The sequence below is a fragment of the Macaca fascicularis genome, chromosome 9 (genome assembly GCF_037993035.2).
Source record: "Macaca fascicularis isolate 582-1 chromosome 9, T2T-MFA8v1.1".
Classification (NCBI taxonomy): domain Eukaryota; kingdom Metazoa; phylum Chordata; class Mammalia; order Primates; family Cercopithecidae; genus Macaca; species Macaca fascicularis.
Window position 1 is genome coordinate 56,340,702 of NC_088383.1, and position 13,716 is coordinate 56,354,417.

The 13,716-nt window shown below is 54.2% G+C and overlaps 1 protein-coding gene across 5 annotated transcripts; it reads right to left on the reverse strand.

The window, feature by feature from the left end:
- Positions 1-13,227, reverse strand: LOC102115444 (synaptotagmin-15). Of its 5 annotated transcripts, none has more exons than XM_074001560.1 (8): positions 12,836-12,883; positions 11,647-11,849; positions 10,976-11,118; positions 9,828-10,123; positions 8,101-8,271; positions 7,388-7,508; positions 6,233-6,412; positions 1-4,472 (listed from the first exon to the last, which is right to left on the reverse strand). In XM_074001560.1, the coding sequence occupies exons 2-8, from the start codon at positions 11,718-11,720 to the stop codon at positions 4,330-4,332; spliced, it is 1,128 nt and encodes a 375-aa protein (XP_073857661.1). In that variant the 5' UTR covers positions 11,721-11,849; positions 12,836-12,883; the 3' UTR covers positions 1-4,329. The 5 variants fall into 5 exon arrangements, with proteins under 5 accessions (XP_073857661.1, XP_005565280.2, XP_015311565.2 ...); XM_005565223.5 differs by having other exon boundaries at positions 11,647-11,854; XM_015456079.4 differs by lacking the exon at positions 11,647-11,849 and having other exon boundaries at positions 12,836-13,227.
- Positions 13,228-13,716: the final 489 nt, after the last annotated feature.

The following is a 13,716-nucleotide window of genomic DNA, read 5'->3' on the forward strand; positions in this document are numbered from 1 at the left end:
TGGAAACAAATAGGTAGTATTTATGAACACAGCTATATCAGTAATTACAATAAATGTAAATTCACAAAATCCACAAAAGACAAAAATTGACAGACTTGATTAAAACAACTGTATTCAAGAGACATGATATCATTATAAGAACATTAAAAATTCAAAAATAAGGGGAAAAGTGAAAAAAATACCATTGTGAGTGGTAGAAAAAGCCATTTCACATAATAAAGGGTTCACTCTACCAGAAAATGTCAATTTTAAATGGGTATGAGCCTAATAACACAGCCTCCAAATGCATAAAACAAAAATTAACAAAACTCAAAGGAGAAATAAACAAATTCATAATAATAGTGGCAGGCTTTAGTGTCTCTCAGTAATTTACAGGAAAACAGACAAAAATGTCAGTAAAGATGTAGATAATTTGACCAACCTGATTAACAAACTTGGCCCAGTTGAAATACGCGTAACACCTGCACACCACTGCAGAATTGCACATTCTTTCAAGTGCAGGAACATTATGATAAGAATATTATAGGAAAGTCTGTCATAAACATAGCTGCAAAAATCCTGAGAAATATAACAGCAAGTTAATCTAAATTTTATGTATTTATTTATTTACTTATTTTATTTTTGGAGACAGAGTCTCGCTTTGTTATCCAGGCTGGAGTGCGGTGGCATGAACATGACTCACTTCAGCCTTAACCTCCTGGGCTTAAGCAATACTCCTGCCCCAGCCCTCCAAGTAGCTGGGACAGCAGGTGTGTGACACCACACCTGGCTAATTTTTGTGGTTTTTGTAGAGACCGAGTTTCACCACGTTGGTCTCAAATTCCTGAGCTTGGGTAATTTACTTGCCTTGGCCTTCCAAAATGCTGGGATAATAGATGTGAGCCACTGTGCCCAACTTAAACCTAAATTTTATTTTATTTTATGGCCATGTTCCCTCTAATAAATCTAAATTTTAAATAAATAAGTCCAACTATTATTGTGTTTATGTGTATAAAACTGCATATACACACAAACGCATACATACCCTGCTGGTTTCTATTACAAGAATGTACATTTGGTTGACATTCAACAGTCAATTAGTATAAGTCATCACATCCAAAGAATAAAGGAGAAAAATAAAATTATTTCAAAAGGTGCAGAATAAGTATTTGAGAGAAATTTAACCTCATTTGTGATTTTTTTAAAAAAATCTTTTTAACAGCTTGAGAATATATGTTCATAAGTATATTAAAAATCCTATAGCAACTATCAAACTTCATGGTGAATATTGACAACTCTCCCCATGCCCCACCCAGCACCCCTGAGATTGAGGATGAGACAAGAATAATATCCACTATCACTACTTAATAGTCAGCATTTGCTGGAGGTCCTAGTCACTGCAATTTGTATACCAATGTTAAATCTTGCAACCTTGCTGAATTTATCAGCTCTAGTTTTTTGTGTGTGGATTCCTTAAGATTTTCCATAGACAAGATTATGTCATGTGCAGATATCGTTTTACTTCTTCCTTTATGATCCGGATCCCTTTTATTTCTTTTTGTTGTCCTATTGCTCAGCCACTGCAGTTTGGCAAGAGATAAATAAGGCATACAGATTAAGAAAGGAAGAAATAAAACTGTCATTCACAGATGACGTGATTATACAAAAATAATCTGCAAATTATTGTAATTTAAATGAATTACACAAGGCCACTCACTGGATAACAAGGTCAACATAGTTTTGTAGCAACAGAATCTGTAGATACTAGCCATAAACAAATATAAAATGCCTAAGAATAGATCTATTGAAGGATGTGCAAGAACACTTTACTGAAAACCACAAAAATAGTTCTAAGAAATATACAAAAGACTTAAAGAAGTGAAGAGATATACCATGTTAGTGAATAGGAAGACTGAAGATTTTAACCATGTCAAATGGCCCCCAAACTGTTCTACATAATCAATTAAATCCAATCAAATTCTAGCACTTTATTTTGTGGAAATTGACTAGCTGATTCTAAAGTGTTTTATGAAACTGTAAAGGGCTTCTTTCTTCTGGAGTTGCCTTGTGGACAGGATTTGAAACAACCCAGGCCAGGTCTCTCTGGTCCACGGGAAGCACGCATATGCTTTTTGCTCTGACTACGTCTGTAGAGAACAGCCCAAACAACAACCTCCTCCCCCTCAGAGCAGGGAGCCTGCCAGTCTCTTGCCATTTAGATTTTTCAGGGATGAGTCAGAGATACCAGTCTACTCCGTCCTGCAGAAAAGGATACTTATCAACTTTTCCAAGTGGGCCCTAGAAAAGTCACTGCTAGTCAGAAATCTCAACTTGGAATGTAGGGGTGGCTGGCATCTATTGGGATGTCAGATGAAACAGAAACAGTTCCACTGTAGTAGCCTGCTCTGTAAACATACAGAGAACCCCTATTATGTGTGTGCTATGAAGCTATTAGAAACTACAGCTTTGTGGACTACTTCGAAAATGTGCAAGTGGGCTGGGCATGGTGGTTTACGCCTGTAATCCCAGCACTTTGGGAGGCCCAGGTGGGTGGATCATGAGGTCAGGAGATCGAGACCTTCCTGGCTAACGTAGTGAAACCCCATCTCTACTTAAAAATACAAAAAATTAGCCGGGCATGGTGGTGGACGCCTGTAGTCCCAGCTACTTGGGAGGCTGAGGCAGCAGAATGACGTAAGTAAACCTGGGAGGCGGCACTTGCAGTGAGCCTAGATCATGCCACTGCACTCCAGCTTGGGCAACAGAGCGAGACTCCGTCTCAAAAAAAAAAAAAAAAAAAAAAAAAAAGAAAGAAAGAAAATGTGCAAGTGAAATAAGTGACAAAAAGCAAACACAAGATATTCTGTCCATATGAACCACTGCCAGGCGACTCTTGTATTTGTAGATTGACAGAAACTGGAGGTGAAGTTAAAGAGGTACAAACTCAGTATAACATTCATTGCCTCTTTTGCTAAAGTTGTTTCACTGCGTAAGAAAAAGATACTGTCAGGCTGGGTGCAGTGACTCAAGCCTGTAATCCCAGCACTTTGGGAGGTGAGGTGGGTGGACCACCTGAGGGCGGGAATTTAAGACCAGCCTGGCCAACATGGTAAAATTCCGTCTCTACTAAAAATAAAAAAATTAGCCAGGCATGGTGGCGGGCACCAGTAATCCCAGCTACTTGGGAGGCTGAGGCAGGAGAATCACTTGAACCTGGGAGGCGGAGGTTGCAGTGAGCGGAGATCACGCCATTGCACTCCAGCCTGGGTGACAAGAGGGAAACCCCATCTCAAAAAAATAAAATAAAAAAAGAAAAAGAAGGAAAAAAAGAGAAAGAGATACTGGTTCCATGTTCTGTTCCAGTTATGCAAAACAACGTGTTGATGTGCAGGCTGCACAGTGCCAGCTGCAAATACACACTGCCTGTTACGGTAACTGTGACAAGCACAAGGGCTGCCCGCTAGCTTGAGTACAACTTCTGGGGAATTGATGGGAGTGATTTATGGGTACTTCCTTCTTAACAAATTTTACATCAATACTGCAACACAACAATCTCAGCCCTGTGGGCTATACCATAGCCACATGCTTTCACCATTTCCTGCACAAAGGGAGAGCCCAGGAACTGAATGCTGTTAATCAGGGAGAGCGTAGAAACAGCAGCAGAACAGCTGGAGAACCAGGGCTGTGTGGTTTTGGACTGTGGGGAGGGTGGGCCACGGGCAGACTTGACACAATGTGGTAGGGCATTTGACACAGCCCCGTGGAGGACCTAATGCTTGGGGAGGCCCTCACCCAGCACAGTGAGCCATGTCGACACTTGGTGCCTGAGCGTGCTGCTCACAGCACTCTCCCTGTGATTTTCCCCATAGCAGTATGTTTTTTCTGCTGGGCAGAAGGCAGAGAAACCCTAGCTGAAAAAGCAGCGAGGGTCATCGACTGCATGAACACATCATCAGCTTTTCCCGATGGAGCACCCACGTTTACCCTGCACATCCATTCAGCAGGTAGAGCTGGGTCATCCCTAAACAGGATCTTTCTTCTGAGCACCTGAGATTCTGGTCCAAATTAGGGCTGTGAGGACCAGGAGCCAGGATTCTGAACCCAGGCAGCCCCGCGGGTAAGGAGGAGGGAGTGTGTCACAAGGCTGTATGGCCAGAGCTGCTGACTGGGCCGGGGCTTCTTTGTCCCCTCTTCTCTCCTGCACATCAGCACTCACGTTCTCCTGGCTCGGGCTGGCCTGGCAGCTCAGGGAGCTGTTGGATGAAACGTCCATGCTTGTGGCTGTGACCGTCACGTGCAACTGCGAGGACGGTCGGCTCCCAAAGCGGAACCGCGGTGCTGGGCGAAGGGTCAGGGCTCCGTGATGCGGCAGAGCGCGTGCCAGCGCTTCACTAGCTCCTTGGGCTTGCTGAGCATCTCGTCCCAGTGCTCCAGCTCTCTGCCACGGGTGTACATGTAGGGGCCCACCACCACTCGGCCCAGCTGCTGGCTCTCTGCAGGGGAGGGAGAGCACCGGTGTGTTCCTGAGCACAGAAGTCACGTCCCCAGTGACCTCCCTTCCTCCCTCCTCCTCCCCAGGAGGAAGTAGTAACTTCCCTCCTCTCTGAGTGGGAGCTGACAGCCCCCAAAGGGGCCCTGCCTTTGCTCTGCTGCTGGAAGGGCTGCTTCTCTCCCTGGGAGATTGGGAGGAAGGAGAGCCCTGAAAGAGACTCTCTCTTTGAGGGCCACCAGCTCTGCCCCACACCCTTCTGTAGGGTCATATTAAGTCTACCTTATGCCAAAGAACTGAGGGAGGAAAGAGCCCCTCTAGAAAGAAGGCCTCAGCCGGCCGTCAGAGAGTAAGTACATTCAGCAGTAACGTTCACTGGCCACCATGGAGAAGGGTCTTAAGTCCAGGCCATTTGGCCAGCCGTGGCCTGATGGCTGTGTTTCCCCAGAGTGGCAGTGGGTGCTGCGGTGTGGGGTAGTGTGGGAGAGCTGGCTGACAGAACTCGCCCAGAACCCCAAAGGCTCATCTAGAGGGCACGAGGAAGCTCAGAGCACCAGGTCCCTGGGCTAGTGGCAGCCCTGCTCCCTCCCACTCTCTCGGGTGATTTGCTCCAGGAGGGGGCAGCAGAGGCCATTGCTTAACCTCTTTCTTTTTTCTTTTCTTTTTTTTCTTTTCTTTTCTTTTTTTCTTTTTTTTTTTTTTTTTTTTTTTGACAGAGTCTCGCTCTGTCGACAGGCTGGAGTGCAGTGGCACAATCTTGGCTCACTGCAACCTCTGCCTCACGGGTTCAAGCGATTCTCCTGCCTCAGCCTCCCGAGTAGTTGGGACTATAAGCATGCACCACCACACCCAGCTAACTTTTGCATTTTTAGTAGAGACGGAATTTTGCCATTTTGGCCAGGATGGTCTTGATCTCTTGACTTCGTGATCCACTCCTCTCAGTCTCCCAAAGTGCTAGGATTATAGGCATGCACCACCGTGTCCAGCCAACCTCTTTCTTTTTTTGAGACGGAGTCTCATTCTGTCGCCTAGGCTGGAGTGCAGTGGTGTATCTTGGCTCACTGAAACCTCTGCCTCCCGGGTTCATGCCATTTTCCTGCCTTAGCCTCCTGAGTAGCTGGGACTACAGGCGCCTGCCACCACACCTAGCTAATTTTTTGTATTTTTAGTAGAGACGGGGTTTCACCGTGTTAGCCAGGATGGTCTCGATCTCCTGACCTCGTGATCCGCCTACCTCGGCCTCCCAGAGGGCTGGGATTACAGGCGTGAGCCACTGTGCCCGGTCCTTTTTTTTTTTTGACAGATTCAGCAGCCTCGCCTCCTGGGTTCAAGAGATCCTCCCGCCTCAGCCTCCCAAGTGGCTGGGATTACAAGCACGTGCCACCATGCCCAGCTAATTACTGTATTTTTAGTAGAGACAGGAGTTTCACCGTGTTGGCCAGGCTGGTCTTGAACTCCTGAGCTCAAGTGATCCACCCGCCTTGGCCTCCTCCCAAGGTGCTGGGATTACAGACGTAAGCCACCATGTTAACCTGTTTCTAGGGTGCCACAGACAAAGCTCAACCGAACTAAAGCTGGGCATGAAACCCAGGCCTCCTGCTGGCAAGCTGTGTGTCCTTGGGCAAGTATTTCAGCCTCTCTGAGCACTACTTTCCTTAACCAGGAAGGGAGCACGTACAGCTCCTTCCGAGGTTCCCCTGCCTGAACACTCGGCAGCCCCTTGTGGTCCCCGTCCCAGCAGCCCGGGGTAGGGTGCGGTCTTACTGTCCCCTTCCGCGTTCTGCACCACGGTCAGGCTGAGGCTAGCGGTATCCAGCTCGGTGGCATCAGCCTTGAAGCTGAAGGTCTCATTGTACACAGGATTGATGGAGCCCAGCACAGCTGAAGTCTTCTTGCACTTGACAAACTTGTTGTGGTTCATCAGAGACACTTTGACAAACACACCTGGGGAACAGTGAGACTAGTGGGCTGGCAGAGGCGGGCGGGAGCCGAGCCCCTGCCTGTGGGAGGTCCGGCAAGGAGGGCACGTGCCCAAGCTAGGTGCCAGGGCCCCACCTCTCACACAGTGCTGCAGCCCCGCGGGCGTGACCAGAGGAAGCCGGCTGAGTGCACTGCCCTGCAGCCTAGGCGGGGCTCCACTCCCTTCCTTTTCCTTCCTCTTTGCATCAAGAAAGTACCCACGGCTCCGGCAGGCCCTGGTTTACCAGAGCCTGGCACCACATGCCTGTCCCTCCCTGTTGGGGGGCTGCTCACGGGGTCCCCAGGCTCCCTGGGGCCCCTTAAACACCTTGTACAGAGAGTTAAGATTTGGTGGGTGAGGGTCAGAGTCACAGTGGAAGGTCTGGATCCTGCCTGGCTTACGGTGACCCCAGACGTGAACACAAACAGGTGACTGATCGCCACCACCTCACTGGGGTGCGTGGGATGTGTGGGGTGAGCCCAAATGGGGTGGGATGTGTGGGGTGAGCCAAGGCCTCCCCTCCTGCAGCTCCTGTGTTCTGGGGGGCCAAGCATCAGTGCCCATGGAGCGGGGGGCCCTTCCCCTGGGGGGAGGGAGGTGCGGGCCTCACCCTGGAGGAACTGGACCCACGTGGGAAGGTGGAGGTGGAGGCAGACAGGACAGTTCAAAGAGCCAAGACGCTGCCTCGGGAAACAGCAGGGACAGGGCCTGGTATTGTGGTCGGGTTAGAACCCTTAGTGGGGGAGGCCGAGGAGATGCAGCTTTGGGTTCAACATAGGAAGAGGCTTCCTGCACCAGAACTGTCTACTGAGGGAGAGCATGTCTTGTGAGGTAGTGAGCACTCCGTGATAGGGTGTATGCAAGCAGAAACTGGATGGTCAGGGGGGAGGTTGGACTGCAGCCCCGGGCTGTAAGCTCAGTGGGCGGGACCTTCCCCAGGAGGAAAGGGAGGAACTCACTGACAATGCCTCTGTCCTCCTGGAGCCGGAGGCCCTTGGCACGCAGCACAACCACCGTCAGGCGGCTCAGGTAGTCGTTGTAGCTGAGGCAGAACTGGAGGTCGCCAAACTCCGAGGGGGGCTGGGGAGGCCAAGGTGGAAGCACCCCACGCTGTTACTCCGGCAGGTGCTGAAGGGGTCAGAGAACCCCCAGAGAGCTTCCCGCTTCCTCCCAGCTGTCCATGCGACACACTCACATGGTCCCCTTTGAATTCCACTGCCATTTTAAGGACGGGGCAACTGTGGTCTGGAGAGTTTAAGGGGCTTGTGCAGTCCTGTGGACCAGAGCTAAGGAGTCACACCCAGGTCTGAGCCAGCTGGGGCCTTCCCGGGGGTGGTGGGCTGGGAGAAACATTTCCCTGGGCTGGACCATTTGTGCTGTCACCTCTCACAGCTGTCTGACCTAGATGGGAATCCAAATGTGGATATTTCAGGTTGCTCCAGGGAGTCTGATGGCCAGTGTGACAACAGGACCTCAAGCAGCCCCTCCCTGCCCAGAGGCAGGTCTGTTCCCCTCTGTCCCACGCTGCTCAGGGCCTAGGCCCTCCTCCCTGAGTCACTGTTATAGGGTGGTATGCGGGATGCTGAGGGCTGACACTGCCAGCAGGTGCTGGGCCCTGTGCACACCTGCCGGCTGATGCTCAGTGGCACAGGCATAGTAACCTCGACCTTACCTCCAGGCTCTCGGCCTCCAGGTCTCTCCAGATGACACGCCGGCAGTCCCCCGCCAGGGTCTCATTCTTCAAGGGGAACAGCACCTGGCCCAGGAGCTGGTGCTTCCTCTGCCTGTCCACGTGGTAGACGGAGAACTTCAGCACCCTCTGGGTGACGGTCTTGCTGGACACCTAGGGGAGACAAGGACACCGGCCAGGGTCAGGAGTGGTGGTAGGGGATGGGATGGTGTGACTCGTTAGTCTGGACATGAGTGCTTTTGAGAACGGGTGTCTCAACCAGGGGCCCACACCCCAAACCTAGGCATTTTCAGGGGACCCTTCTTAGCAGCAGAGCTGTGTACCCCTGGAAAGTGGGGGTAGGTGCCAGGACCTTGCTATGCAGAGTGTGGTCCGAGGACCTGCAGCGTCCGTCCACCACCACCTGGAGCCCTGTTAGAAATGCAGGATCTTGGGCCCCAGCCCAGACCCATGAATTGGAATCTGCCGTTTAACCGGAGCACTGAGTGACACGGCTGCATGGTGAACGTGGCCCCACCACCACCCAGCGCTGTAGCAAAGGCCCAGGAGCCCGGGCACCGGCCTGTCTCTGCTGTCAGAGCTGGGCATACCAGTCCTCCCCTCCCTGAGATTTGGCCTCCTTGCCTGTGAAATGGGGGTCATGGGTCTTCCTCTCTGGTTGTAAAATCCCAATCACAGTGTCTGACCTACAGCAGATGGCCCATTAATATTGATTTTCTTCTCTTTCCCCTTCTCCCTTTCCCCCTTCCCTCTGGAGGCACAGAGGGACTGGATTGAGTTGGGGCGAGATAGAGTGGGTAAGTGATGAGCCAAGAAAAATTATCCTGCAAGCACGATGTGTTGCACGTCAGCAAGGCTGCAGCCTTGGATTCTGACGTCTGGAGAAGAGTGATTCACCTCTGAATTCTCACAGCCCTGGCCTCAGAAAGACGGCCCGGGACCAGGTCTGAGGGCACCCCTCTTCCCAGCTCTCAGCCAGGGCGGAAGGCACAAGTGATGGCCCTGGCCTCAGCAGTCACACTGCTCCTGAAAGCTGACTGGCTGCACCTCACCTCTTGGCTAGCTTGCCACCCAGCTCTTGAGAACATGTTTGTCCAAGGCCTTTTGGCAGGTCTCGATGGCTACTTCCGCAAGGGCCCCCAGTCACCTGCTAAGGCTCCCAGGCCCCTGTGAAACTGGCTCGGTGCCCCAACAGCCTCTCCACTTCCAGAGCCTGAGCCAGCCAGCCCAAAGTGCAGCAAGGCACCACACCTACCCTGGGAGGGTACTTGGGCCCCCGCGCTGGCCTCTTATAGCACAGGAAGCTCCTGCACTCACGCTAAGGCCCGTCTTTTGCCCTCCTTGGATAAACTTGCCAGAAACCCCATACTGCTCCACGCCTTTGGGATAATTCCCTGAGCCCCATAGGCCAGGGCCTGGCATTCAGTAGTTGCCCTAAAATTGTGTTTTCACCCACTCTCCTCCAGGCAGTCAGGACAGGGGAGCCCAGGCCTCTGGTCACTACTCACCAAGTCTCTCCCCTGCCTCTCTATCAGGGATCGGCTCCAATAGGCCTTAACCTAGCAGGCTAGGTAAAGCAGAGCTGATGGCATCAAGGGTCCCGGGGGCTGCAGGGCCCTGGCTGGTACAGGAGGCTCAGGTCTCCTGCAGGTCTGCACCTTCCCAGCAGTGCGGAGGGCACCAGACCCTGCCTTCTCCAGAGGCTGTACCTGGAAGATGAAGTGCTCGTCAAACTGCGGGTTGGAGGTTTTGCGTTTGGTCTTGGACTGGAGGAAGCGCCGCTCATCGGGCAGCAGGTAGAGCTTCACCAGGGGGCTGCAGGTCTCCGAGGGGGCTTGCAGGTGCCGTGCCTTGATCAAGCCTACCAGCAGCCGCTCAGCCTCCTGCTCGTATTCCACCGAGAACCACAGCCGCCCCAGGCAGCCGGCAGGGAAGTCCGTCTCACTTTTGTCCTCTGGGAACTTGTACAGCTCTGGGTTGATAGCCCCTACCATACATGCATCTCCTATAACAGAGGATGGGAAGGCTGACAGGCCAGAGGAAGGCAAGGCAGGGGCATGGCAGACAGTGGCAAGTTCTGGGCACCCACCCCATCCTGGCCCATCCCTCTCTGCTGAGCCTCAGCTAGCCTGACCACACCTACCCCACTCTCCTCATCAGGCTAAACACATCCCCTCTCTCTGGTGCAGCTCCTCCAGGAAACTTCTCAGCATGAAGGCATTGCATGGCCAGGCTGGGGATCCTAGTAGAGTCCTGCCTCCTGGGATTGGCCCCCATCCCTGGAGGTCAGGACCTGTTTCAAGGACACAGTGCCCATCACCTGGCCTGGCCCCTTTCCATGGTGTCTAGGGCATGACTCAGTGATAAAGCATTGCCTTTCTTCTTCCTCTTCAAATTAGAAGGGCCAAAGTGATTATTGGGTGGTTCCTGGGATGGTCTTTTGGTAGATCTTCAGGGCAAAGAGGTGGCAGAAAGCTGTGCTTGCAGCCCCTACCTTTCTGTCCTCTTGTTCATCACCCTAGAGTGGGAGCCAGCACAAGTTCTGTACACGGCATGCCTGGGTTCCAATCCCAGTCTGTTGCTTACAGCCTGTTTGTGACTATGTAAAATGGGGTGATAATTCCTTCCCCCCAGAGTCATGGTGAGGTCTCACTCCAAATCAGCACCCAAGGCCATATCTCACCTTCATGGGGTGCAGCAAGCACTTCATAAATGAAAGCACCCAGAAATAGTGGTCCCTGGGCAACCCTGTCATCCCTGGCTGGTTCAGGTTGTGTTCCGGAGCCAAGCTGGTGAAAGCAGATGAGGCCACCTGAGCAGACCCTGACCTCTGGGTGGCCCTGGCAGGGACACTCACCAAGGCCGCCACTAGGGGTGTGAGGCAGAAGCTCTGATGCCGGGCAGGAGTCCCATGGGGCATGGGTCCACTCTCCGCTGTGCAGGGGCACCCAATCTCGGCCTTGAAGGGAAGGGGGCACCACGAATGGCACATCTGGTGGCCTGTCCAGAGTCAGGGAGACAATATGTAGGTGGCAAGTGAATGGTGTGGTCTTAGAGTGCTCAGCCAACATGGCTGAGCACCAGGGGCTAGAGGAAGAAAAGCCATCGGGAGCCAGGAGGAGGCCAGGGCACCATTTTCTGGGCCCATATCAGGCAACACACACACACACACAACACACACACAACACACACACACAACACACACACACACACACAGCAGTGGGATTTGGAGAAGGAACACCGCCCCTGACAGTGTCAGCCCGTCTGGGTTTGAATTCCTGTTCTGCCACTTCCTAATCGTGTTCTCTGGACCTGTTGCTTATGTGCACTAAGCCTCAGTTCCCTCACCTGGAACACGGATTTCATAACGCCTGCCTAATAGCTGATGTGAGGTTTCTGGGGTTTCTTTGTGATAGCTCCCAGCACCGAAGCAGCATAGAAGAGGCACCCCCATAAACAGAACTTTCCTTTTCGACCCCACCCTGAGGGAAATTCCAGGGGCCCACTTGGCCCCACATCCTGCCTCACCTGCTCAGTTGGGTCCTAGCATGCGGCTGGCAGGGCCTGTCCTGCTGCCCACTGGAGGCGGCTGCGCTGGCCATGGCTGGTGTCCCAGGCAGCTCCTCATAGGTGAGGGTGGCACAGAACCTTCTCCACAGACAGCAGCTTGCCCCGATCAACAGCAGCAGCAGCAGCAGCCCCCCGATGGTGCCCCCAATCACCAGGGCCAGCTGCTCTGGGGGCAGAGACCACCAGTGCTGTGATGCCTGCCTGGGAAAGCCACTCTCCCTCACAGCCCTGGCCTGCTGGGGCAGAACTGGGGCAGCAACCCTGCCTCTGGGTTTGATCTCAGGAGTGATAGGAGCAGGTCTGCGGGGGAGGGGTTCCAGGAGGGGTGCTGCTGGCTGGGTTCCGCCAGCTCTCAGAGGAGAAGCTGTTTACCCCAGGGTCTCAGGGCCCTGGGCAGAACCTTCTGGTTTTCCTTGGAAAACAGCTGGCCCTGCCCTTGGGATTCTGGCTTAAAGAAGCCATTTCCTTGCGCTTCCGAGTAGAAATCAAACCTGCCCTCACCAGAACCTCCATATCCCCTGGGCTCCTGTTGAGGCCAGTAGGGGAGCTGGGGTGTGGACGCAGTCAGTAAAGGAAAGCCCTGAAAGGTACCTTCCTCCCGGTCTGCAATCAGACATCTACCCTCTGGGGCCCTGGAACCTGCTACAAGGCTGGGCTCTTCTCTAACACCCGCTCCCTTCCCTAGCCCTCTATTAAGGTGAGCATGCTCTTAGGGGAGTTGGTGGGAGGCGGTGGACGGGGTGGGGAGGAGGAGGGGGCAAGGCCCGTTTGTTGCTGGCCCTCACATGTCCTCATTTGGGGGACCCAGGAGGCTTCGCCCCAGGGGTGCTCAGACGCTGGGTTCCAACCCCTGGGACCTGGGGCGGGCCAAAAAGGTGGCTCCCTTAGGGTGACGTGCGGCCGCGGGGCATCCCGGTCTCAGGGATCTGGACTGGGTGGGGTGGTAAGAAGGCTGGACCCCCGACACCTCCTAAGCCGCAACTGACCGCGAGGAGCGGGCCTCAGCTTCCACTCCATCCCAGCGTCCCTCCAGGAGCGCTCCGAGGCTGGGCAGGGCAGGCGATGCGCCCCAGCGCGGGGCGGAGGCAAGTGCTGGAAGGGTCGCAGAGGGGCCGGGGCCGGGCTGGGGAGGGCGAGGCTCGCTTACCCGCCATGGGGTTGCTCCCGCAGGCTGGTCTCTCCGGTCTGGGCGGCTGGGGCTGGGCTGCCAGGGCGGCTCTTAAAGCGCAGTGGGGCGCCGTCGGGCGGGCGCGGGGGCGGTCCGTGGTGTCGCTGGTGCCTAGCTGCGGCGCGGGGAGCCGCGCAGTGCACAGCAGGGGCAGGGACCCAGCGCCCCGAGGCCGCAGCCCCGCCCCAGCCCAGCCCTGGCCGAGGCCCAGGCCCGGAGGTGGAGGGGCGCAGAGGCGACCGTGAGCTCCCGGAAACCCCAGGGCTCCGGCCAGGGCGGGTCCCGGGCACCAGTGCCAGGGGCGCCCGGGGTTCCCTGCGGCTTGGGGCAGGGTGGGGTGAGAGGACCACCCCCATCCCAGAGAGCAGAGCTACAACCACCGCGTCTGACACAGGGCTCCGCGCCTGACCCCTCACACCTGGTAGCCAGGACTGAGCCCCCTTCCTGCCAGATCCTCCGCAAGCCGAGGCCCCTCCAGGCGCAGCTCCAACCCCGGCTCGAGGGAGCCTTCCCAGATCCCCGGGCGGAGTGTCCGCGCGGGTCCCGGGCCCCAGCGCTGCCCGCCTGACGGCCTTGCGCAGGGCTGCGGCGCTCGCTCACCCGTTCGCTCTAAACCGCGAGAGGTCGAGAGCAAGATTCTGGAGCGGGTTCCAGAAGCTCCTGGGTTCCAACTCAGGCTCCTCACTCTCCGGCCCTGTGATTTGGGACAACTTAACGTCCGCACTCTGGATTCAGTTTTCTCAATTGTGTTAATGTCTGTGAGGGTCTCTCGTAAGGGCGGTTGGCCTGCCGGTGACTTACGAAGTGTGAAAGGAACACTTAGAGCGGAGGAGCGGGGAGGCCCAACCCCTGTTACGGTG